Here is a 25770-nt window from a genome sequence, read left to right as displayed (position 1 = left end):
GGACGGTTTTCTCAGCGCCTGAGCTCTCGGGCTCTACTAGTATCTCATCTTCGTGCGTGCTAGGTACGCCCGGTTAGTCAAAAGGAGCATCCTCAACTGGAGTTCTGGCTGAATCATTTGATTGGTACTCGGGGTCAACAGTCGTTTTCCTTGTCCGAGCCATTCTGTCCTGCACATGAACAGAGACGGTCGGATTCCTAGCAGAATAAGGGTGGTCCAAACACCCCCAGACGGCATCCCCAGTCCTAGATTCAGCCGTATCTGGTGAACGGTTGACATCTGCCCTAGGTCGTGTCGTGTGTGTGTAGGGAGAGTCCATTATTCTTTAACCTATGCAACCGGGAAAAACTTAAAGTTACGAAGGGCAGAGACGGTACCTTGAAGTTTTGAAGAAGTTTGTAGCAGATCGTTATCTCAAAATGTGGCTTGCAGATGCCACAGACAGAATATTCCGGTTGTGCATGTTTTGAAAGCTGAAATATAAAACAAAACAATCAGACGTCTGTAAAGAAAACCACTCAAAGATAACACAGACGGAAGAGTCCGGCTATGGTTATTAGAAAGTTATAAAGAAAGCAGATGGTCATGCATTTTGAAAGAAAATTTCTCAAAGATACCCCAAGCAGTATCTATATAAAGGAGTTTATGAAGATGGCTCAAAGATACTCTAGGCAGTATTTATAGAGTGCCTTTTTTAAAAAATTGCTCCAAGATACCCCAGACGGTATCTATGGGGCGCATTTTGTGAAGATTGCTCCAAGATACCCAAGACATTATAAGACCGACTAAGGATCCATAAGATACAATATTTGAAGAAAGTTGCACAAAAATACCCCAGACGACACAAGGCCGGCTGAGGGTCTTATGAATGCAAATCAAAAAAGGAAAAATTGCTTGAAGATGCCCCAGACGGCACAAGGCCGGCTGTGGGTCTATAGAAAGCAAATTATGAAGATTGCTCAAAAATGCCCCAGGCGGAATATTTCCAACTGTGGGTCTGTTGAATGCAAGTTTTGAAGAACAATTGTTTGAAGATGCCCCAGACGGAATATTTCCGGCTGTGGGTCTATTGAATGCAAGCTTTGAAGCCGGTATAGATAGTCATTACCTACTCTTCGACCGTGAGAGGGGTAGATCTCGATAGAGAACCAGGGGAGGAGTCTGCTACGCAGGGGCAGATTCTCACGACTAGGAGGAAGATTGAGACCATAATTGTTTGAAGATGACCCAGATGAAATATTTCCGGCTGTGGGTCTAATGAATGCAAGCTTTGAAGACAATTGTTTGAAGATGCCCCAGACAGAATAATTCCGGCTGTGGGTCTGTTGAATGCAAGTTGCGAAGATAAATTGTTTGAAGACGCCCCAGACGGTATATTACCGGCTGTGGGGCTATTTAGTGCAAATAATGAAAGAATTTGCCTAAATGTGCCCCAGACGATGTAAGATCGGCTGTGGCTCTACTAAAATCAAGAAATTGATTAAGTCAGACGGTACCTTAGAAAGGGTCAAAGAAGTACTCAATCAGTATCCGGATGCGTCTGAAGAAAGAAGCTAGTTGCACGAATGAGCAGCCGGTGTTAGAGCTTTTTTCTCTCAAGTAATTTTTGTGAAAATTCGCAAAGTAACAAATGAGAGGAGAAGGTCTCCAATTTATAGGAGGGGGCAGAAGGCGAACCGTCACCTCCCCTTCCAATCCAAATTCGAATTAAAAAAATGGAGGGAAGGAGACGAACCGTCACCTTCCCGGAATGACACGTGTCACAGGCGTCACGTGGCAAGCCACGTCCCACCTGTGAGGGGCAAATGTTTGGGGTAAAAAAAAAAACCCCATATGCCACGTGGCCCAATACCGCGCTGACACGTGGCAGCCCTTCGAAGGCCCAATGGGATCCAATCGGATGCTGACACGTGGCATTGTAACCCTAATGGAGGAGCAGATCTTCATCTGCTATAAATAGAGGAAACTCATCATTTATTGCACATTCATAAATATATACACAAAAAACCGAGCAATATTAATTGCGGAATCTCTCTAAATCAGGGAGAAAAACCCATTTAATTTCCGCACTTTTACCCATCCGGAATCATACTAACTTGATCGCCGGAGGCGGAACTCCACCCAACCAGAGTTTCGTGGTTTTGCAAGTACAGACGTCAGGCGCGCATTCCCAGAATTGTAACCCTCCCGAGGAACTCCAAAAACCCCGAAACAACTCCAACCTATGATAGAGCCTTCTTTCACCCCCTTGGAGATCCACGATTGTGCAACGTCTTTAGGGTGGTTAGAAAATATTTGCATCAGGTAGCCTCAGACCATGGATTAAGATACATGTGGCCCTCGTAAGAGGCAATGTGCGATGGTATTTTTATCGTCGGCACGTGCTCTTTCAATATCCAACTCTGGAAGGGCGAGCTTGTAGGGACCATCACGGCTTTCCCTTTTTCCTTGGTCGAAGGGATCTCGCTTCTCCCTCTTAAAGAGGTGGAAGTGGTTTTCGTCCCTGGCCGAGACAATTCAGGGTAGGGCTTGGTTCCCTCAGAGAAAGCGAGACGGCTGCACACGTCTACCTCTTTCGAGCCTAAGTGTTCATGGACGCTTCGGCGAGCGAACTCCTTGTCCTCAGTGGTGGTGTTGCTGCTTCGGAAACTCATGGAGTCCCGAGTTTCGAAGTAATGAAAGAAGTGAGGGTTCTTCTTCCTTTCCCTCTCGGTTTTTCATGTGTCCTCTTGCCATTTCTCCCCGAGCTCCTTGTAGGGTGGAACTTGTCCACTTTCCTCTTGTCCAATTCTCCTTCTCAGGTATCTCGGCTGAAGAGGTGAAGACTTGAGGGGCGTTAGTGGGAGTTGGCCCCCTTAGGCTTTTAGGAACTCCATACAGACTGCTACGACCCTTGCCACTTCCTCCGTAGAGGGCCCCGATGGGGGAGTTTCTTTTGGCTGGGACCGAGAGTGCAGACTGTTCGGTGGAGGACTCCTCGCATTAGACCCACTCGGCCTAGGTGAAATTGTTGGACGGCGAGTGTGGTGTGAGGAAGAGTCCCCTGAAGCCTCCCTTTCTTGAGAATTGGGAGCTTTCAAGAAAGGAGAAGATGGTTCCGGTGATGGCGAAATCGGTTGATTTTCCCTCACCGTGATCAGGTCTCTGTCCTTCCTTGAGGGGGTAAAACCACCCTTCTTTCTAGCACTCTTGGTGCTTTTGCCACTTTTAGTCATATTTTTCGCTAGGAGTGATTGATTTTTGGCTTGATTTTTTGTATCGTCCCCACAGACGACGCCAAATTGTTTAAGATGAAAACAATAGGACCTTCAGCAGTCCCTTTTCGAGGGGGAAGACTGATCTCGGTCCAAGTGATGACTGGGCCAAGGGTTTCCTGCACAACAAACACACGTAAAACTGGCCTCGAGGGTTGTGCTAAGGAAGGCCCCTCCGATGCCGAAGTCAGTACAGTGTTGAATGAGAGAGGAAATAAGCTATGTCAGAAATTTAGATGCTTGAGGCTGATTGTGAATAAATGTAAAATGAAGTGAATGCTACCTTTGCTCAATTAAAGGACTTGGGCCCTTGAAATCAAGTGGGCCTGTCACGTTGACCGGTCCGTTGACTGACTTGGCACTGAGTTGGAGAGTTAAACCTTGCTTTTGGGCTTTGAATTATATCATTTGTGGACCAGACCCAATTTAGGATTAATTGGACCCAAACAACTATTCTTGGGGAAATCAATCAACCCAACAAAAGAAAGAAAAGAAAGAAGAACAATAATTACTATGATCATGATGATTATGATGATAATTTGAAGATGAAGAAGAGGTTTTTATGGTGCAGTATAAAACACAGTTTAATGACATTGTAACATTTGTGGAACGGGCTGATATTCGACCTGTGCCCCCTAAAGATGGTGGTGGGGTGTTTGGTGTGGGTGATAAAGTGGATGTTTTGAGTGATTGGTGTTGGTTGAAAGGTATGATCTTGGGGGTTTTGTATGAGGGTGATTATGATGTTCCTATTGAAGTTAGTGAGTCTTGTGTAAGGGTTCATAGAGATTGGTGTAATGGGTCTTGGATTCCTCCTTTCGATCATCATGTTCAGGTACAAATAATTTACATAATTTGTCCTATTAATTGATTTTGTTTAGTGAACTTTTGTGTAGGGTTTCAGATTACTTGATTTTGTTTAGTAAAAATTTGAAATTTGTTTTAATTTTATGGGTGAATTTAGGGTTTAAGAGTTCAATATGACATGAATTTTGTGGGTCGAACTGATTTTATGCATATGATTTAATTTAATATAATACCCTTTGTTTTTAGATTAAGTAGTGAATAAGATTTTTGGATGTTGCTTATATAGTTGTATGATCTTGGTTTTTGACTTTCAGAAAGACTCATTGAAGATGGAAAAGGATGTTGTTCCTAAGCCTGGGACAGATGCTGCAGTTAGATCCGCCAATGGCAAGCGAGTGAGGGTCGTTTTTAAGCGTACCAAGGGATTAGAGGAGGCAAAGTTTAGCCCTGGGACAGCTGTTGAGGTTAAAAGTGATGAAAATGGATATCAAGGTTCTTGGTATGCTGCTACTGTTGTTGGTTCAGCTGGAGTTGGCAAGTTTCTGGTGGAATATCAGACCCTTAAGACCGATGGTGAGTCGGATCTCCTCAAAGAAGTTGCAAATGAGCAGGATATCAGGCCTTGCCCTCCAGAGATTTCCCATAGCAATAGATATAAGGAGTTTGAAGAAGTAGATGCTTGGTATAATGATGGATGGTGGGAAGGTGTAACATATGAAGTTCTTGATGGCTGGAAATACATTGTCTACTTTGCTACAACAAAAGAGAAGTTGGTCTTTCAGCATCCAAACCTGAGACCTCACCAGAATTGGGTTGAAGGAAAATGGAGTTTGGCTTTCATGGTATGATTTTCATTTGTAAATGAATTCCGTTGACCGTACTCTCGGTAGCAGTAGTCAAGATATTAGCTCTATAAAATGAAGCTACTATCTGCAATAGCCATACTTCTCTAACTTTTGAATGCCTGAAAACGAGTTATGGCTGTTTTGATCATAAAAAATTATCTGAGTCCTGTTGTAATAGATTAATTACTTGGCATTGAAGTTTGGATTTTTTTTACCTTTTCTCCTGGGTCTTCACTTGTCTCACCTATCTAATTGCCTACACTGCAGAAATTAACAGAGGAGAAGAGGTTCAATGCAGAAAAGCCACCACAAGAAATTTTTAGGGAAGATATGCTGGTAGAGGTCAGAAGTGATGAAGATGGTTGCCAAGGATCCTGGTACGCAGCCACTATCATCAAATTTATAGCAAAGGATAAGTTTCTAGTGGAATATGGCAGTCTGAAACTAAAGGATGAGAGCCAGCCTGTAACAGAAGAAGTTTCTGCTATCGATGTTAGACCTTTGCCTCCTTGTACAATGCACAGTGGTCGTTACAAGTGTCTTGAGGAAGTTGATGCCTGGTGGGCTGGTGGATGGTGGGTAGGCGAAGTCTCCAATGTTCTGAATAGAAAGAAGTAATTGTGCACATCGCTTCTACAGGTGATAAACAGGAATTTTTGAGATCTCACCAAGATTGGATTCATGGAAGATGGATAACCGACAAGGTAATAGTTCTCCTCTCTTTATTTCGTTTCATAGATCTTGTCTTTATTTGATTAGACATCCAAGTTCAATGATGTTAGGCCAACTATGGAGCATATCATGAGTGTTGCACTTCTGCTGATTAAATGCAGAATATTCTTAGCCAATTCGATACAATATTACAAACAGTTTCTTCTAATATGAACTGTTTAATGGGAAATTTTTATAGTTCGCCAGTAGTAAGGGTTTGCCATTAATTGCTTTCGGCTAGATAATGGGGATTCTTCTTTTCTCCTGTGCTCAATGGAAAGCAAAGAGCCTAATATATGTCCAATAATGTTGTTATTAAGGCACTCGATGTTTTAAGTCAGCATATACCAATTTTTCTACGTATGCTGAATCCTGAGCTTTTGCTTTTCAGCTTCCGTCATCTCACTTAAAGTTGAAAAATTCATCAACAGAAAGGAAATACACTCAAAGCGAAGCTGGTAGAAGTTATTGCAGAGGTACAATGGTTGAGGTTAAAAGCGATGAGCCAGGCTATGAAGGATCCTGGTATTCTGCAGTTACTGTTAGCTCAACAAGAAAGGGCAGATTTTTGGTAGAGTATCTGACACTCAAATCAGAAGACGAAAGAAGTCTTCTCAGAGAAGAGGTCGAGGCTCAAATATAAGACCTTTTCCTCCTGACATGGAAGTGGATGGCTGCTATTTTCTGCTTGAAAAAATCGATGTCTGGTATAATGATGGGTGGTGGGCAGGTGTGATATCTAAACTTCTTGCCAATCTTAAATATATGGTGTACTTTGAGGCAACCAAAGAGGAATTAGAATTCGATCATATAAATTTGAGGACTCATCAGGAATGGATTAATGGGAAATGAATCACTACAGCAATTAAGGTATGATTTCTTACAGTTATAGATGTATTCTCTATTTTATGTTAACTTTAGCAGTTGGTTCATAGATATTTTATTAACAACACCCTCGTTTCCTAATCCAAGCTTCCAGCAATCAGCAATGTGTATATATGACCTATTGGCCTTATAAACTCTTAACTAATACTGCTGCCATCTCTATACTTGAGCCTGTTATACACTCGCCGTCCCAAAATTGGCACAATTGTAATTGGCACAATTGGAATGTTGTTACTTGTTTGTATCAAAAGAAATGAAAGTTTGTAGAAGAAAGATGCTAACATATGCTTGTCAACTTTGATATTGCAGGACACTGGTTTTTTAACTGAGATGTTATTTCAGAGGGATAGACTATAGAGCAGGCTGCAAATTCGGCATCAGTCATTGTTTATGGGAGTCAATTTCTTCCAGTAATTTGGTCTGTTTGGCATTATTCTCACTAAACAATTTTTGTGCCCAAGAGCATAATCTCTTGAGCGTAGCTCCAGAACCTCCAGATCATTCTAGTTTTGTGGTTGTAAATTCTGTTATACACATTCTCATGCAACTCCTGTACAATTCAGCACATACCTGCTGGAACTGATATTAATCGATTCTCTTTTGTAGTTGACGCAAACAGATGGTAATCTTACTGTTACTGAGGGCTGTGAGGAGCCTGTGCACCCTGATAGATTTCATAGATATATATTCTCACTATTTTGTTGACCTTAAATGGTTTAAAGCCAATGATTATAGGGATTTTATTCTTGCTTTGAAAACTATCGTTTGACAACAATTCAATTCTTTGATAATAGAAAAGAGTCATTATTTCACCATTGCGCTAGGTTGAAACCAAACAAAATTCTACATTCAGTCGTAGATAACTGGATATCTATGAAATTTGACAGATTTGCAGGTGATTTGAAAACTAAAACATCAGCCAAAAACAGTAACTGGGATTGTCAAAGTTGGTGTTCAGCTGATTACATGATACGCTTACTCGCTTAGCAGAAGCATATCATTAAAGCCTCCAGATTCTTAATAGCAGCAAACAAGCACTCCTTTAAGCTGTACAAGAACTTTATGTTCGTTTCAGAGCAACCATATACCAATTTGAGTAAAGTCAAGTGAAAATTCCCATCTTAGAGAGACTCTTAACCTGGACTCGAGGATGATGCTAGAATAGCATATGTATGAGAATTGAGAAAGTTGGAAATCCACTAAGCTTTTATCCTTTTCTTTTCGGTTGCCAAAATACATAGAAATCAGCACAAGAGAGAGACTAACACAGAAGGCTATCACCCTATCTGAACTGGAGACTTAGGGTGCGTTTGGTTCGCTGGTTTCAGGAAAGGGAATGGGAATCATTCCCTTTCAACCTGTTTGTTTGCCACTTTTTCCCTCAATCATTCCCCCATTTCATTTTTCAAAATACCCCAAAACCCCTCTTCCCCATTCCCCACCCCCCCCCCCCACTTTCCCATTCCATTCCCCACCCACCCTAACCCTAACCCTAACCCTAACACTAACACCCATATACGTCGGTGGTGGTCGGACGGCGACTGTCGGCGAGCACCGGGGAGTGGTCGGGGAGGCTCGGCGAGCACCGGGGAGTGGTCGGCGATGTGGTGCTGTGGTGGAGGAGGGAGATCGAGCGTTGGGGAGGGGGGCTGGAGCATCGGGGAGGGAGTTCGAGGTGGTGCTGTGGTCGGTGGTGGTCAGCGACCGTCGGCGAGGGGGGCTGGAGGGTCGGCGAGGGGTCAGCGACCGTCGGCGAGGGGGCGCGACTGTCGGCGAGGGAGTTCGAGCATCGGGGAGGGGGGCTGGAGCATCGGGGAGGGAGTTCGACGGTCGGCGATGGGGGCTGGATGGTCGGCGACGGTCGTCGACGGTCGGGGATGGGTCGACGACGGTTGGCGGAGTTCTGTGAGGGTTCGGCGGCGGTCGGAGCTGCGCTGTGGTGGTGGTGCTGTGGTGGAGGGAATGATTCCCTGGTTTTTGTAACAAACAACCTTCCAAATTTTCCACTTTGTCATTCCATTCCATTTCATTCACGTTGTTCATTTCATTCCGATTCTCTTCTGTGAACCAAACAGCCCCTTAATTTACTCGGAACGGAACTTTAATGTTACCTACGAGGTGGAATTAAGGTAACTTTTTCTTGGAAATTCTGTAAGAATGACGTTGACAACAAGCCAAACAAAACCAATCTGACATTGTGGTTATGTTGACTCCAAAAGTCCAAATTGGAGACTGACAATGAAACAGCTAACATAGAAGAATTTGCAAAACACCTCAATGAAAAAGAACCCAAGACAATGACAATGACAATGTAAAGTATGTAACATTAAGAGAATAAAGCCAAATTTACAAGATAACAATATACTGCTACAACTATCCTGTTTATTTTTATATTCACAGGTTTGATTACAAACATCAAGAGGACTACTTCCAAATTCATCTATATGCAGAATAGTACGTGAGTTTCAGATAATATGTACAGACAATCACCTGATCTTGCCAACTTAGTGAAACGAAAATATTGTACTCCGAAATGCATATGCAGAAAACCACAGAGGAAGTGTTGAATTGCTTTTCACCGAATACATTTCTTTCCAAACGCCAGTGCTCCTATTGTAGACCAGCACCTGCTTGTGTGTAGCTAGGAAAACACAATCACCCGTCTGACTTACAGGGAAAACTCCCGGTGCCAATCCTCTGATACATCTAAGACTCACCCTATCAACCATTCTCCATACTTGTTTCTCATAGTCCTCCATCACCCATACATCCATTGAAGCATCAGAAATTTGAACCACAGACAAGCAACCATATGATTCCAATAAATACATCCTATTTCCTTTTCCATAACTCATTTCATCTGGCAAATAAATCTTTCTCCAAATGTCGGTCTCCAAATCTAACACAATTACACACGAATAACTCACTGTCAACCAATGTAGCATCCCATTCACAAAAACAACCTGATTTCTGTTCATTTGGGTAAAATGTTCCTCCTGCAATGTCACAAACTTCCTCCATTGGTTTATCTCCGAGTTATACACCATACATATAAACGTTTTAGTCGGGCTATAACCGAAAGGGCGATGATACCCGGCCAACACAACACTGAATTTCCTAGTATCATACAAATCACAAGCTATACCAACCAAAGTAGCCTCACCGTCAGGATAAAACCTAGTGACAGGCCTCTCCCTACATTTGGGGAGCAATTTATACTCCCTAGTCACAGGATTACACACATAAAACACACCCTTATCAGGGATACTTGAGCAGCATAACAACCCATTACATGAGGCTCTAACTTTAACCCTATCTTTCAGAAAATTTAATGGAAATTCAGATACACCCTTTGAATAATCAACACAAATTAAGCTTGATTTAGACTCTGAAATCTCAGTAATTTCAACCAAAATCATAGAACTTCTAACTGACATTTCATTATACAGATGAACAAAGTACCTTTCTGAGAGCAATTGGTACCAATATTTACACACTGTCCTGAATCTGAAGACAGATTTTATTGGCAGTCTTGATAAAATCTGAAGAATTACTTCATCTGGGAAAAACCCATTTCTTGAATTGATTGAATTCATCTTCTAATTACTGTATAATCAAAAAAAAAAAAAAAAGGAGAAATATCAACAATTATACCAAAAAAATTGATCTTTTGACCCCAAAAAAATATTTTGAAAAAAAAAAGTTAGAAATATGCTTACCAATGAAGAAAACTTGTGAGCTGGGATTAGAAGATGCGGTTGTTCATAAGTATCAAGTGTCAAATAGGGTTTATATAAAATTAATTCAAAGAATTTTTTATTACTTCGTAATTTTTTATTTCCGGACAATATTGAGAGATGAGCAGTTTGTAGAAGAATGATGATGATGAAAGAAAACGTGGTCAGAGAAAAATTAAGACTTTAAGATTTCCGATTCTATCTGAGAGAATGTGCTCCACGTTGACTGAATTTGCCCCTAACTTTGTTTTGTATGACAAGAACACCATATGATCCATATCCATTTTTGGGCCCTTGCTTTAAGTAGAAATGGGTCAATTGTCCAATTGGACATTGTAGAATCATGGCTCGCAATTAGGGTAGGGTAGCTAATGAGGGCTGTGCAAAAAATCTGAAAAATCGGATCCAAATTCAAAACTCTGGAAAAATTGAATCAAAAATAAGGTTTTCTCTGATTTTTACATCACTTTGACTTGTGTAATATTTACATATTGTCTTTAACTTAATTTTTTTTACTATTATAATTGAATAAAAAAAATTGTTGCCTCTTATCCTGTAATATATCGATGGAATAGTTGCAATGTGTATTTTCAGAATTATTTATTTATTTATTTTTACAATATTTACTAGTAGACAATTAAAAATAGAATATTAATTCTTTTAGAAAAATAATCCGTAGAATATTAATGATCAAAGTTATGTCTCGATAAATGTGCTGGTTAAAGTGATGCAAATATTAAGATATGGATGGAGTAAGTGAACTTAAAACACCGGTTCCATGTGCCTTTAATTAAAAAGAAATATACGAATTGGTTTGATTTGGTTTTAGGATGTTATTTTGTGAAAGCGTGGATACTTGAATTCGTCGGCTACGTAGATTATGGATTATTTTATGCTTATAATTCTAAAATGAAAAGTGGAAGAGCTTCATGGTACTCCCTCCATTTTTAAATACTTGCTCCATTTCTCCATGTGCGGAGTTTTAGGAAAAATTGGAGAAAGTAATAAAATATGGAGGTAATGGGGTTGGTGGAAGAATAAAAAAATTGTTAAAAGCAAAAGTAGTTGAGAGAATTGGAGGAGAGAGAATATGAAATTAATAAAACATGATTTATGTTGGGTCCACTAGTTGAGAGAAATGTACTACTACATATTAAATATTGTAAAATCTTTCCAAATAAAGAAATGGAGCAAGTATTTAAAAACGGCCGAAAATGAAAAGTGGAGCAAATATTTAAAAACAAAGGGAGTATAAAATAGGGTTGAGCAAAATCATGCGAAAACCCAATCCAAAAAGTAGAGCACCCGATCCAATAATCATAATGTTTCAAGTACTCAATATGATAAATCGTTATCATTTATGGTTACTAGTAACAATTTAAAATTATAGTGTATGCACTAAATAAAACTAAACGTGTGTTGGTAACGGACACGTATTGGATGTGAATTTACCACGTCACCACCTACACAAATTGTGTATTGATAATCGATTCGTATTCAACATGAAATACACCACGTCACCACCTACACAAAATATCTATACAAATCACATATGATAGTGAAAATCATGATTCATTCAAAATATCAAACCATAGTGTAAAAACTTGTTAATTTACTCTAAATTTCTTCTTTTCTTTTCAATGTTAAAAATAACGTGACAGCTGATCCCAAAGAACACAGTAATAACGAGTCCAGAAAAACTCCCCTTTCCAGGGCAAAAGACAGGAAAAAACGAAAGGCCACAACTTGCCAGCATCCCTTCCCAAGCTCCATCGACAAAAAACGAGGAGAGAGAAAGTGTTTAGCTTCCTAAAGTCGTGGTTACCAGTTTTGCAGTGAATATTACTGCTGATGTTAATTTTAATTAATTAATTTTGCTAATTTCTCTCATCTTTCTCCGCCAAAAACTCTTTGTTTGGAGGAATGAGTTGCTGCTAACTACTTACTTCGACGCGATCTTTGATGCTTCACTACTACGCCGATTTTCGATTGCTCTTAAACCCTAATTGTTTAGCAGGTAATTCTCTGAATTGAATGAACTATTCCCTTTTTTTGTGATTAAATTTTGTTGGGTTTTTTGGAATTTTTCGGGTTTTTTTTTTTGTTTTGTTTTTGTGATGGGTCACATTTTGAATTGTTTTGATTTTGTTTGTTACAAACCTGCTGTTCTTGATTTTGTGGGTTATTGTTTTAGTATTGTTTTGGGCATTGGGTTAATTCGATGCTACGTAATTGAGAATTGTGTGGGTTTTAGTTGATCCAAGTTGCAATTTTTCAATTTTCATACGATTCTTTTGAATTGATTGCAAGGTTGGGAAGGATGGAAAGAAGCAAAGAATTAGTAATGAGGAGGAGACCCTGAAATTAAATTGTGGCAATGAATTGTTAATTGTGTCTTTTAGAGCTCATTGATAATCTAGGTTGCGAATTTTTGCGGTATTGTAAGCTTAGGGGAGTGGATATTTTGTTAATATTGTTGGAGGAACGAGGATGGAATTTCTGCCAAGGATGAAAACTCGGTGAATATAGTAGACTGATTAAATGGAGTTGAGGACGGTCACGAGTGAGTGAAGAGACAGTTGGCGTTCGACAATCGATGGTTTTGTCGTGTGCTGTCCCTATTTTTCTGGTGCAGCTGTTAGAGCTGTTAGATTCTAAGTGCTTTACTCTGTATGGAGGAATTTGTTAGAATTGAAAATAAAAGCTTTGAGGGTTAGGAAAGGAAGTAGAAAACCAAGCATAAAATTGAGTACCTAGGCTCATTTTAGTTGGTGTGACCAACAAATTAGCTTGGTTGTAGCTTTTCATGTGAGGAGAGGGAAGAAGGCATTTATGTAAAGCTGTTGTAAAATGTTAGCATAAAAAGTTTCCATGAGCTACTTTAGTTTATAATACGCCAAAAGCTTTACACTATCTGGTCAGTTATCCACACATAAGATTGTGGAGTTTAACCTGGAACCGAGTACATGTAAATTTATGTTGTTACTCACAATATCCATAAAGAATAAACAAAACAAAAGATTAGTTAAGTTGGAGATTTTCAGTTTTCTGAGTTTATGTACATAAAAAGTGTTTGGGATTTGTCTGAAGTAGTTGATAGTGTGAGTGGCAAGACTGGCAACAAACTCTATGTAAAAATTTAATGTAGAACGAGATTAGTGGTAGCAAGGAGATTTCAGGGTTTACGTTTTTCTTTTATTTAAATTGAACTTCAGGTTTTTTTTGTCTTTGATGTTTATGGTGGCTCTATGCTCAGGTTTCACAGTTGATTCTGAATACGATTTTATTTATTTATTTATTTTTTTTTTTACTTTGGTTGTTGTTTTCCTCAGGTTTATCTTGTCTCCCCTAATATATTTCTTAATTTCTAGTGCTTGTGGGCATCTTCTTGGTGAGCCTGGATATATATTTTCCTGCCTTCAACTCCATATATCACAAATGGTTGAATAGATAAGCAAGGATTTATTTTGTAAGGCCCTGGAAAAAGAAGTAAACTCAATACACCAAACACTACCCTGATGACCAAAGTCAACCTTATTTGGAATAATAGGTACTTGGTTTGTAGGGTATTTCTTGGATTACTAAATTACTAAAACTATAGAATTTGTTAATTTATTAGGATGGCTTATCTTCGCTTATTTTCACTTTATGAAAAAATATTTAAGTGTGAAAATTGTCAATTAAATAGCTAAATTTCCTTGATGTATTGTACATCTCATCTATATACAATATACAGATAGATAGATAGATCACCTTATCAAAGTAGACCTAATACTTTTCTCTAAATGGAAGATCCCTTTCTTTATTGCTTTTGAGTTACCAGCTCAAATTGAATCAGCAATTGATGAATACCTTACTTATATTATTTGGAAATTTTTAATAAAATAGTCGAGTTTAATTCATGGACACACCTTGTCGGACACGAGTTCTCAAGTCTGAGTGACAGTTGTTTATTCCATCCTTTTTTTTTCTTTTTTTCTTTTTTTTTTTTTTTATGTTGTGTGTGTACGTAATGATTAATGAAATTGTATCAAGTTACATTTTTTTTTTATCCAAATCATTGTATGTATTTCAAATTTTTACTAGAGACAAATTTATGGACCTCTCTCATTATTATTTCAGATAGGAATATTGTACTGTGTGTTGCGTGATGATCATGCGATAAGGTATTTTATTCATTTGTGCAAACAACTTGCAAACTGCTACTCATGGCTCGGAGAGGAAATCAACCGAAAAGGGGTATTGATCAGACTTCTTCAAAGAGTAAAAAAAAGGACCCAGATGTTAAAGGTTTTGTTGATGAACTTCTGAGTGGTGAACATCTTAACTCTCCTCTGACTGACTGTGCTAGTAGGACCTCTGTTGCAGGAGATGGGAGAAAAAAGAACAAAAAATCTAAAAATGTTTCCAAGAAAAGTGAGCTGAAGGTTGATGGCGTAGAAGTTGGCTCCTCAGTCCCTGACAATAGTGTCTCTGGAGAGAGTATGGAAAAGCTTCCAAGGGACTTTAATACATCACATGTCAGTAACAATAGCTCAGGAAATCATGATGGTGCTGATAATCATAGAGTAAATGGATCTTTTATAGCTGGCAGAACTGATAAATTGGGGATTTTTCGTATGATGGTACTTGAAAACCTGAGACATTATGCCCTGTCTATCTTAAGGATATCTCGTGGATGGCTGGAAAGGAAACAACCAGTTTTCGCTGCTGTAGTGAGAAATGTTTACAAATTTCGTAAGTATATACAATTAAAACTTGTTCACACATATCCTATTGTTCTGAAGTGGCTTTTCCATCTCGGCAACATTCTGCTCCTTGTGTCAATGGTTTGGTTGGATTGTGCTTTTCGTGGCATGGACTCCTTTCTGCGGATGGGAACAACTTCCTTCTTTTCTATCCTGTGGTTCAGCATACTTTCCATCATTGCAATGATTGGGATGTTCAAGTTTCTGTTGGTGTTGGTAAGCCCTTTGTTCACCTATATCATTGTCTAAACTTTAAACTGGGTCCTTTTCATTTAGACCCTTAAGAATTGATTTATTTCTTAGATATAAATTCCATGCTTTCTTCTGCTCAAGGGGTTTGTTCAATTGTGTTTCATGAGGCTAAGCTAGATGTAACATGTACATATGAGGGGTTGTTCGTACCAAATTTGAAGTAAATAATATTCACCTCTGATCTTTTGCAGCTATGTATTTTTCTTTCTATAATTACCCCACATTTTGAAAATTCTGTATCTGTTAGGCCATCAAGGAGACAGGGACATCCTAAAGGAGCGTACTTGAGCATTGTCTATGAATACTGTGGCTAGATTTTGACATTAGTGGATTTGTATGGTCTTCCAACTGTTTTAGAAACCCTTTTCCACTGAATGTTGATATTCATATTTGCTTGAAGGAACAATTTTTAATTTGCTTCCATGATGGAAATGCAACAACAGTACCCATGTTTACCTTATAGGAATATAGGATGTACCACTTCCTTACTGACAAATTTCTATGCAGGCTTTTGCTGCATTAATTGGAGTTTTGGTGGGCTATATCATTTCATTGCTGGTAATTGTTATTGCTGGAGGAGTATTCCTTTGGATATATGGAAGTTTTTGGACCACATCTGTTGTCATCATTCTTGCCGGTGATGGCTCTTAATCTTTTCACATGTTCGAATTGACTTTATATCTTGGAATATTCAACTATTTTTCCATAAATTTGACATTCTTCTGGTTCACGTAAACTATGCAGGATTGGCATTTATATTGAGTTGCGAACGCATTTCCTTATCAATTCTTACTGTATATTCAGTATATTGTGCTTGGGCATATGTTGGATGGCTTGGGGTGCTTTTGGGTTTCAATCTGTCATTCATTTCAAGTGATGCACTTATATACTTCCTGAAAAATAACATAGATGAACGGAGAAGTAAGTCATCTGAACGAGCAGATGGAGTTCAAGGTGATCGAAGCTATTTTAACGGTGAAGCACAGTTTCAGTACTCGGACGTTGGTTCACGAAAGTCAATGGATCGTAATGCTGGTGTTGCTTCTACCAGTGGGGCTGATTCTGAGATTTCATCTGAAGATGAAGTTGTTCGTTTATTAAATTGTACTGATCACTACTCAGCATTGGGCTTGTCTCGGTATCAGCAAGTAGATGAGTCTGTACTGAAGAAAGAGTACAGAAAAAAGGTACATTATTGTTCTGTGTTTGCTTTTGGGTGATGGGTTTATATATGTCTCCATATGAAATTGATTACTACTTGCACTATTTTGGGATGTCCCGAAAAGTTGTTACCTTCCCTTAAATAATTATAGTTTATGATTTGATTTCTTAATGTGACCTTACTGAAATTAAGTGTTGGGAAGATGATAGAAATAACACAACTGTTGTAATGAATATATGTGTAAAAATGTCATACCATTAAGTTGCTAATCATGGAAAGATTGGAATATATGAAAACTAATTATCTGCTCAGTTTGAGATTAGTTGTCATTGTTTGGAGGTTCCCTGAGCACCATGCTTGTTTCTGGGGTATTTTTCTTTTTATTATTATTCTGCTTGTGTACAAGTCTGCGATATATACTTCCTTTTTGGTAAATTTTTTTGTTAATTTGTTTGTTATATCATCAGGCTATGCTTGTTCATCCTGATAAAAATATGGGAAATGAAAAGGCTGCAGAAGCTTTTAAGAAACTTCAAAATGCATATGAGGTAATATACTACCTGTTTTTTTTTGGTATCATGGAGAGTTTATGTTTAGCTTCTTATATCTTGTTGGGAAGTTTACTGAAGTTGTATTGTTCTTATAGGTTTTGCTAGATTCTTTGAAGCGAAAAGCTTACGATGATGAACTTAGGAAGGAAGAGTTACTGAGTTATTTCTGCCGGTTTCAGGGTTCTTCTCAAAAGGTTTGATTTGTTTTTATAATTTTGATGTCCCTTTATACAGATTTTGTTCATCTTTGGTTACCCTATGATTTGTCATCTTAAGAGCAACAGCAATAAATAATCTGTTTGGATCGGACCAATGGAGTGTGGGAGGTCCAATTTTTGCAGCCTTTTCCTTTCACCTCTATCTAACTGGAGTCAGCTAGTCAGGATGGTTACGCTGTTAATAGACCTGCAAAAATATGTTATTTGAAGGCAAAAATGACTAGAAACGGAAATACCTGTAATTTTACAAGTACCATATTGATTCTAATAGAACTAGTGGTCTAGTCATAGAGTATGAAGTTGTAGTATTCTCACGAAAAGAGGAAAAAGCCCCTAATAGCAAAAATTGATTGTAATAAGATCTATGGTGCACTTCTCTGCTTTGGCTGTCCACTGTTTATATTTTACACAATTTTCTTCATTAATCATTTCATCATTATAATTACAACATTCCAAGAAGAAACAAATTCATTGTCCCTTCATTTGGACTCTCAACTCTATTCAATTGGGAAACTTGTATTCAGTTTCAACATGATCTGATTTTGCAAAGAAACTTAAACTAAGCATACAAGGTTAGTTTTTGGCCTTAATTTTGGAATGTTTTCATTTGCAGAGTGGACGTCATGGCTTATTTCCTAATGGTTTTGCACGCTCAGAGGGGGATGGAAAAGACCCTCTGGGGGAGGCAAGAAGAATTGCATGCAAGAAGTGTGGGAGCTTTCACATATGGTTCCAAACAAAGAAATCTAAATTAAAAGCAAGATGGTGCCAGGTTTGTGCTGTTTAGCCTAGTTTTCCTGTCAACTCCTGTTGAGAACAACTTACCTCTTTATTATTGAAATGTATATGCTGATTGCGTATAAAATGCTGAAGGATTGTGAGGAATTACATCAAGCTAAAGATGGGGATGGATGGGTTGAACAGTCTTCCCAACCTTTGCTTTTCGGAATACTACGGAAGGTATTACAGAAATCATATTTATATCTTATGATGACATGATGCTTATATTTAGTTTTACCTTATTTTCCGGCCTCCTCCCTTCTCTCAAAAGCACACATAAAATGAAAAGATGAGGAAGCTAGGTAAGTTGTAGAGGAATGTTATGTTGAATAAATGCCGAGTGTGAATATTTCTGTTTTTTGCAATTCTCTCACTTGAAAAAGATGCTATTATTTTTGCTCCAACTGGAGGTTTTTTCATTCTGATTTTGATGTAAATGGCCTGTAGGTTGATGTACCTGTTGCATATGTTTGTGCCGATGGCAGAGTATATGATGCCACTGAGTGGTATATCTGTCAGGTATATATCCCAGCCCTTGTAGGAAACTCGGATTCATTTGAATTATTGGAAATATTATCTGTTATCAATATTTCTGAATCCAGGAAGAAAAGTTCAATTTTTTTGTTCCCCGCAATGATGCTATGAATACTTGTTTGCAATCTTTGCATCTTCCATGAGCTTGACTTTCCACTGCTGCAAATTTTCATTGTAGGGAATGAGATGCCCGGCTAACTCACACAAACCAAGTTTTCATGTTAACACTAGCATAACAAAGAACAGTTTTGGGAAAGGATCATCTACATCACATAGAGGTGGTGGGGTGGAGGCGGCAGCAGCAAATATGGAAGAAAATATGACCGAGGAAGAGTTCTTCGAGTGGTTACAGAACGCTATGCAAACAGGAATGTTTGAGAACTTTAATGGGGTTAATCTGAATGAGAGTTCACAAAGTAGCACCAAAAACGACACAAAAACTGGTAGTGCAAATACTAGTGGTGGTGGTAGTGCTAGCAGCAGTAGGAAAAAGAAAAAGGGTAAAAAACCGTGGTAAACTTAACAAATCATCCTTCTATGAACCCATCTTGATTTCTGTAAGTGAGGAGGAGGGAGAGTGAATGAAGAGATTCGACATGTCAAATACCCGGTCTTGTAATGTGGTGTGAAAATGTACACTGCAATTGAGATAGCCATGCGCAGGTTGTATATTTTCTGTTGTTTGACAGTCTTTAGATGATCATTATACTCGACAGAATGTAACGCTCTGAAAAAAATGGCAATTCTGTTTTCCGTGGAATCGTAAGATAAACTGGCAAAAAAATATACAAGTAGAAGTTTACCAGCCTAGCCGTATAAATTTAATTCTGAATATCTTATATTATCTATAAATCTAATGCAACTTTAATGTGTCAAGTTAAGCGTTGGGAAATTCTGCTGCATATCAGTAATTTGTCTCTGACTGCAGCTAATTCTAATTTCTAAGCAAATGTGTTTGATCTTCAATCTTTTTAAGCACATCCACAATGAGCTTATAGTGAACTTAACTACAATCTCCTAATATCACAGGACTCCTTATATATCAGTCCAAACGAAGTAGATAAATTGGTACTCAATGGTAGAGCTTTCACTTTCCAAGTTTGATTTAAATCTCATTACCCTCAACTTTTTATAGTTGTACGAAAGTATTAGTTTTTCATTGTGGAAAAATTCTCTATTAGTTATAGGTACATGTTATTTGCCTCATTTGATTAATTCAAATGCAAATCACTAAATGAAATATATTAGGTACTTGCATAAAATTTACTTCGTATAATTGCAACATTTTTTATAAGGGAAATGATATACATAGTTTTTAGAATTATATGTAAGCAATAGTAGGGAAAACCGAAAAATATATAAAATGGAGTAACATTTATTATATCGAATTACGCTTGATTTTCTCATGTATTCTAAATCAATACGAAGTACCATTGTACCAAATTATAAAATATATATAATGATTATTGTTACTATACATCCATCGATTTAATCCCTCACTAGTCACTAGTAATTTTTCAATGCTACCATATCTCTCTCACCCTTTAATTCTCCCCATTACAAAATGATTAAAAAAAATTTACTCATTTATTTCCACGGTTTTACTACGGAGTATTAACGAATCGTGCATTGCATAGGTGAAAAAGCTATAGTAGTCAGTACTAAACCATTCAAGTAACACACTTAATTTGGCTTATATTATCCCAAATTTCTACTCCAGTTTATAGAAGAAGGCGCGCTCCCTGTGTTATCCATATTCCACAGGCAACCCCCAATTCTCCATTACTCACTTCCAATGGAGACCCTTTTTGGTTCATCCTCCAAAGCAGCAACCACTTTTCTCTCTCATCCCCCTAAAAATTCATCTGGGTTTTCTTCATCTGGCAACAATTGCTTGAAATTTCGAAATGGGTACTCATCTTTTGGACCAATTTCATCAAATAAGGTACTTTTTAGAAGCTCATTAATGGTGGAAGCTAAAAAGGGTGACGATAAAAAGAGCAAGAACAATAAGATTGACTCTCATAATTTTGCTCCTAAACCTGATGAAGCTATTGGCCCTTTTCCTGAAGCTGTCTTACTTAGAGAGGTTTACTTTCAATCTTTTGATTAATTTTGCTTATATTTTGTAATTTCTATTTGTAATTGTGTTTTTGAGATTGTTTTTGTTCTTAATTTGGGTATTATTTTATGATATTTGAGGGTGTTTTTGTTGAGCAATTTGTTAGCTTCTCAATTTTATTTAGCTGGATCCTAATTTCTGCGTAATGAAGTTGGAAATTTCGATTATTGTTAATAATTTCTGTACTGGTATTTGATTTTGTAATTTTTTTTTTCATCCTCGGGTGAAGTACTTTTTAGGTTAGAATTGGTTATAAGATGTTAGTCGGACTTAGGTACGTAGACATTGGTACATGTCTAAGTGTTCGACTCAAATATTATGCGAAAAGTTACCATGATTTTGGCCCAAAATTATGTTTCGAAGTGTCATTACCCATGTCAGTGTGTTAAAGATATGACAATCAATACTTGAGGTGAAATGAAGAGTCTTTGTAACAAAGTTGTGAGCTCAAAAGTGTGTTCACTATTGATGTGGCTGGAATTTCTAGATTGCTTATTGCAGTTGAGTGATGGCTTCAATGTTCATGATTTCATAAATCAACTCAACTAAACTACTTATATATTTCCTTGTGTTTTTCAGAAAAATGTTCAGGATGATGGTAGAGCTCTGCCCGAATTTGCTGATGACGAAGAGCGTAAGTGATTTAACTTTGAGATTCTGTCCTTTTGTGTAAAATAAGTTTTGCTATGGCTAAATCTGTCTGTTTGTTTTGCAGAAGAACTATTTGAATTTCTAAACCTTCAGCTGGAAAGTGATTTGAATGTTGATCAGAGTAAGCCCATTCAACAATTCAGTTTATAAGTCCATTTGAGATTTTATGCTTGCTATCAGTAATTCAGTATTCCACAACTTAAAGGACACAGTCCACAAGTGATGTGAAAGACTATACATGTACTCCTCTTTTGTTACCCATCCCCCAAATGGAAGAATAAAATCGATGAATGATGTTGCTTGAGTGGTAATATTGCTATTACCTTTTTGTTTCTGGCCATTTTTTTCAGTCCACATTGATTTTTCACTTGCCAATGCTATTTAATTTTTTGTAGTTTTTGACACGGTGATATAGCAGCTATAAGTATACATTTTAATGCAATTGAACAAATAAAAAATAACTAACTAGTTCTAAAACAACGATACTAAAGTAAGGGAGTTCCCATGCACCATATATTTGTCTCTTTTATTTTTTCCTCCAGGGTCTGTCCGGACTCTAGATTATCTTGCAAGTCTGTGTAGTAAAACTGCACATTTTTTTGTCTGGAATTTGCCATGTTGCTGGTACTTGTATTTGTCAAAGGATGAAGCTATGAACATCATCTCCAAATTTCCTAGAGGAATAATTTGACTTAAAAATTTTAGTTATAACAAGCTAATAATTTCCCTAAAGAACTTTTCTCCTGTCCAACTAATTGGACTTATTGCTGTGTGAAGCTGGAATTGAAATGAAGCCGAAATCAGTTGATATTGTTTTAATAAAGCCTTGTGTGTGTGTGTGTTTTCTTTCTTCTTCTTCATTTTTTTTTTTTTTTTTTTTTTTTTTTTGTATCCTAGGAGTTCTTGTTGTCTTCGTCATAGATATTTCTAACGGAATGCGCACCTGTGCAAGTGCCTATACAATCACTAGTTAAGGAAAGATGAAGGCAGGATAAGAGAAAATAATGAAGAAACAAAGATACTTCTGATTTCTGCTGACATTTCTTTTGCTGTTTTTATGTAATTAGCCCCTGCTTGGTTGCACACATAGTAGTACTCTTACAAAGTTACAAGTCTAGAGCTAATACTGCGTTTCTTTATATGCCCTTCAGAAGCTATATCTTCATCTATTTTTTCCCTTATCTGATACAGTGCGTCACTACGAAGTGGTTTATTTGATCCATCAAGACTATAAGGACAAGGTCGAAGATGTGAATTCCAAGATACAAGGTAATTAATCGCGATGTATTTCTTTTTATATCAACATTGAATTTAGTGTCTGATGGATTTCTTCTCTCATTATTGACATCAATGCTTGCTGTTGCAATGTGCTAAGTGGGCCATGCATGTTCAATTTCCTTACTGTTGGAGAACTTGAAGCATTCCATAAAGCTCGCTAGAAGATTTATGGAGTTACATGTCTCACTATAAATGTCATGTGCATAAATGTCTTTGAGTTTCAACAAAATAACACTTTGATACTTCACTAGGCCCTTCAAATGACTTGAAGAGCCAAATCATGATTCTGTGACCAGGTACTAGAAATAAAAGAAGTCCAGTAGGGTGAAAGTAATTGTTGTACTAACATTGTCAGCAATTCATACCATCGCAATTGGTTATTAATGGAATTTTGAAACCATCTTTTAGTTTGATTGGCATTCTGTTTGAAAATTGAAGTTTGCAAATGAAATGGCATAAAACTTTGTTTGCGGATGATATCGTTTTGGTGGATGAAACTAAAAATGGGGTTAAGGCCAAGTTGGAGCAATGGAGGCAAAGGTTGGAATCTATAGGGTTTAAGCTAAGTTGGAATAAGAATGAATATTTGGTATGTCGTTTTGGTACTCAGAGGGGGACAAGTGATGAAGTGGTGAGTTTGGATGGAAAGGAATTAACCATGAGTGAATATTTTTAGTATCTTGGGTCGATCATCGGTGACATTGTCAACACGTGGCCCACAGGATTAAGTCAGGGTGGCTTAAATGGAGAGCGACCACGGGAGTGTTATGTGACCGAAGCATTCCCTTACAGTTGAAGGGAAAATTCTATGGGACTGGCATAGACCGGTGTTGCTCTTGGTACAAAATGTCGGGCTTCTAAGAAGGAGCACATTAAAAAGATGGAAGTTACAGAAATGCGCATGTTAAGGTGGATGTGTGGGAACACTTTAAGAGATAGAATCAGAAATGAGGTTATTCGCAAGAAAGTAGGTGTGGCAGGCATTGCAGACAAACTAAGGGAAAATCGCCTGCGTTGGTTTGGGCATGTAAGACGGAGACCCGAGGGTGCACTGGTTCGAAGAGTGGAAAAGTGGGACCATAGAGGGATTAAACGAGGGAGAGGGAGGCCGAAAATGACTTGGTTAGAAAGAGTAAGGAAGGACATGAAGTATATGGATTTGCATGAGGATGAAGCATTGGATTGTAAGGGGTGGAGGAGGAAGATTTTTGTGGATGACTACACGGAATAATCAAATTTGGTTCATGTAGCCGACCCCACTTATGGGATTAAGGCTTTGATTGATTGATTGATTGTTATTGTTATTGTTATTGTTATTATTATTGTTATTGTTGTTGTTATTGTTATTGTTATTGTTATTGTTATTATTATTATTATGACAGGCATAGTGACAGGAAATTAATTAATTTGATGTAGGAAAATTTGATCCTATAGAGTTTCAAATAAACTGACAAGGACTGCTTGTTTTAGAGGATTTAGACACTACAGTTTAAGTGGTGCTATTGCTTTTAACATTGTATGTCTCACAGAGTCACACTTTGCTCACTCTTTTAGATTCATGCATGATTTAGGTGTTTTTGGTTTGTAATATTATTTCCTTTGTTTATTGAAAAGAATGATGCATCAGCTACCCTTGAATTTTTAATCTAGCAATGGCATCAAACTTTTCTATATCCTTGATTTTGTGGTTTAACACAAATGTGACATAATTCGTATATACAGAGTATCTTGGAAATTGAGTTCTCTATAATTTTTAAACTAGACAGTGTTCCTAATAGCACATACTTTTGCAGACTTATTAAGGGAGAAGAAAGGCAGAGTTTGGAGGTTTAGTGATTGGGGTATGCGAAGGCTAGCTTACAAGATACAAAAGACAACACATGCCCACTATATATTGATGAATTTCGAGTTGCCAGCCCAGTGGATAAATGACTTCAAGCAGATGTTAGACCAGGATGAGAGAGTGATTCGTCATCTTGTGATTAAAAGAGATAAGGCGATCACAGAAGATTGCCCACCCCCTCCGGAGTTTCATACACTACGAGCTGACATGACAGATGAGTTTGAAGTAGACGACGATGATGAAGATGATGAGTGGTATGATGAGGAGGATGAAGAATTTGAAGGCGATGAAGATGATACCGTTAGTAATGAAGATGTTAACAATAGTAATGCTATCAAAGGAACTGATAATAAGGGCAAAGAGAACCTAAAACATGAGAAGGCAATTAGGTAAGACGTTAGTATGTATTATTTTAGGATTTTGCTGTCAGAAAAGCTTAGGACATCAGACACGACTGCTAAAACTTCCCTGACCATTTTTGTTCAAGAATGCTGATAACTGCCTCTGATGATTAGCCCTAAGTGAGATCGATGAATATAATTATGCATCCTTGAGGTTGAAACACATGAAGCTTGATATGCTTCTACTGTATTTGAATATGATGTAAAGCTGTAAGAGTAGCTGATCTGTTTATGGACTCCCCTGTGGCCCTGTAGCACAATTTATGTTTGTCATCTGCTATATGCTTATTTATTCAATATGAAGTATTTCGGAAATATGGTTGATTAATTCGAGTAGCAATCTTTGGCAGTCTGACCACTGCACTACCTGCTTTGTGACAGATCTAACCTACATAGATGTATGCATGCTTTTATAAGAGTGTTACTAAGGTTATGTTCTTTTCACCTTAAAAGTACTTCCAGGAAAATTCAATTCAAAGCTCTAGATACCAATGCTTGATCCCTGGATCTAGAGGTTAGAGACAACACTCAATTAATAATTAAGAAAGCTGGTTAACTTTTGTAACGCTTGGCTACTACTCTCGGTCTGTATTTCACACTAGCTTTAAGAGAAACAAAATTAGAATGAGCAAATAAGAGAAATGAGGGAAGTTGGGCTGCTTCTTGATTAATAAAGATGATAGCTTTCTTACAATTGGTGGCTTGAGGTCACCACTCTCCTAAGTGGCTTCAGGCCACTACTCTCCAGAATTTGATTACCACAAAATACTTGCCTAAGCCAATCCCTACTTCCCCTTTTTTATATGTACACAGCTCTATTACAATTAGCAAAAAGCCAGCTAGGCTAGCACAAAAAGCCTAGCTCTGTTACAGGTCTACCTAACCCCTGCAGCAGTCATTTGTTAGTGAGTGACTGCCCACTGAAGTTGGTGTGCTGCTGTTGCTCCACTTCTCTTGCCCCAACTGTCTGCAGTCCTTTCTTGTGTCTCCT

The 25770-nt window shown here is 37.9% G+C and overlaps 3 protein-coding genes and 1 pseudogene across 3 annotated transcripts; 3 read left to right on the top strand and 1 right to left on the bottom strand.

The window, feature by feature from the left end:
- The first annotated feature begins 3623 nt into the window (after nucleotides 1-3623).
- Nucleotides 3624-7118, top strand: LOC110697399 (annotated as a pseudogene).
- A 1666-nt stretch (nucleotides 7119-8784) lies between these two features.
- Nucleotides 8785-10489, bottom strand: LOC110697320 (F-box protein At5g49610-like). The gene is made up of 2 exons (XM_021874703.1): nucleotides 10222-10489; nucleotides 8785-10108 (listed from the first exon to the last, which is right to left on the bottom strand). The coding sequence occupies exon 2, from the start codon at nucleotides 10096-10098 to the stop codon at nucleotides 9007-9009; it is 1092 nt and encodes a 363-aa protein (XP_021730395.1). The 5' UTR covers nucleotides 10099-10108; nucleotides 10222-10489; the 3' UTR covers nucleotides 8785-9006.
- Nucleotides 10490-11885: 1396 nt separating this feature from the next.
- LOC110697319 (dnaJ homolog subfamily C member 14-like) lies at nucleotides 11886-19294 on the top strand. The gene is made up of 10 exons (XM_021874702.1): nucleotides 11886-12256; nucleotides 14362-15203; nucleotides 15747-15876; nucleotides 15984-16426; nucleotides 16869-16949; nucleotides 17048-17146; nucleotides 17784-17942; nucleotides 18044-18130; nucleotides 18398-18469; nucleotides 18663-19294. The coding sequence occupies exons 2-10, from the start codon at nucleotides 14448-14450 to the stop codon at nucleotides 18999-19001; spliced, it is 2166 nt and encodes a 721-aa protein (XP_021730394.1). The 5' UTR covers nucleotides 11886-12256; nucleotides 14362-14447; the 3' UTR covers nucleotides 19002-19294.
- Nucleotides 19295-20166: 872 nt separating this feature from the next.
- On the top strand, nucleotides 20167-25107 carry LOC110697318. Its single transcript, XM_021874701.1, has 5 exons — nucleotides 20167-20573; nucleotides 21186-21240; nucleotides 21322-21378; nucleotides 22449-22526; nucleotides 24329-25107. The coding sequence occupies exons 1-5, from the start codon at nucleotides 20280-20282 to the stop codon at nucleotides 24769-24771; spliced, it is 927 nt and encodes a 308-aa protein (XP_021730393.1). The 5' UTR covers nucleotides 20167-20279; the 3' UTR covers nucleotides 24772-25107.
- Nucleotides 25108-25770: the final 663 nt, after the last annotated feature.

Source organism: Chenopodium quinoa, unplaced genomic scaffold, assembly GCF_001683475.1.
Source record: "Chenopodium quinoa cultivar QQ74 unplaced genomic scaffold, ASM168347v1, whole genome shotgun sequence".
NCBI classification, from domain to species: Eukaryota; Viridiplantae; Streptophyta; class Magnoliopsida; order Caryophyllales; family Amaranthaceae; genus Chenopodium; species Chenopodium quinoa.
Note: the sequence above shows the minus strand (reverse complement) of the source record. Positions and strands in the feature narration are given on the sequence as shown.

Coding starts and splice junctions, on each gene's coding strand:
- LOC110697320 (XM_021874703.1), bottom strand. CDS start 10,098: ATGAATTCAATCAATTCAAGAAATGGGTTTTTCCCAGATGAAGTAATT.
- LOC110697319 (XM_021874702.1), top strand. CDS start 14,448: ATGGCTCGGAGAGGAAATCAACCGAAAAGGGGTATTGATCAGACTTCT. Junction 16,950..17,047: donor AACTTCAAAATGCATATGAG/GTAATATACTAC, acceptor TTGTTCTTATAG/GTTTTGCTAGATTCTTTGAA. Junction 18,131..18,397: donor TTTTCGGAATACTACGGAAG/GTATTACAGAAA, acceptor AATGGCCTGTAG/GTTGATGTACCTGTTGCATA.
- LOC110697318 (XM_021874701.1), top strand. CDS start 20,280: ATGGAGACCCTTTTTGGTTCATCCTCCAAAGCAGCAACCACTTTTCTC. Junction 20,574..21,185: donor AAGCTGTCTTACTTAGAGAG/GTTTACTTTCAA, acceptor TGTGTTTTTCAG/AAAAATGTTCAGGATGATGG. Junction 21,379..22,448: donor TGATTTGAATGTTGATCAGA/GTAAGCCCATTC, acceptor TATCTGATACAG/TGCGTCACTACGAAGTGGTT.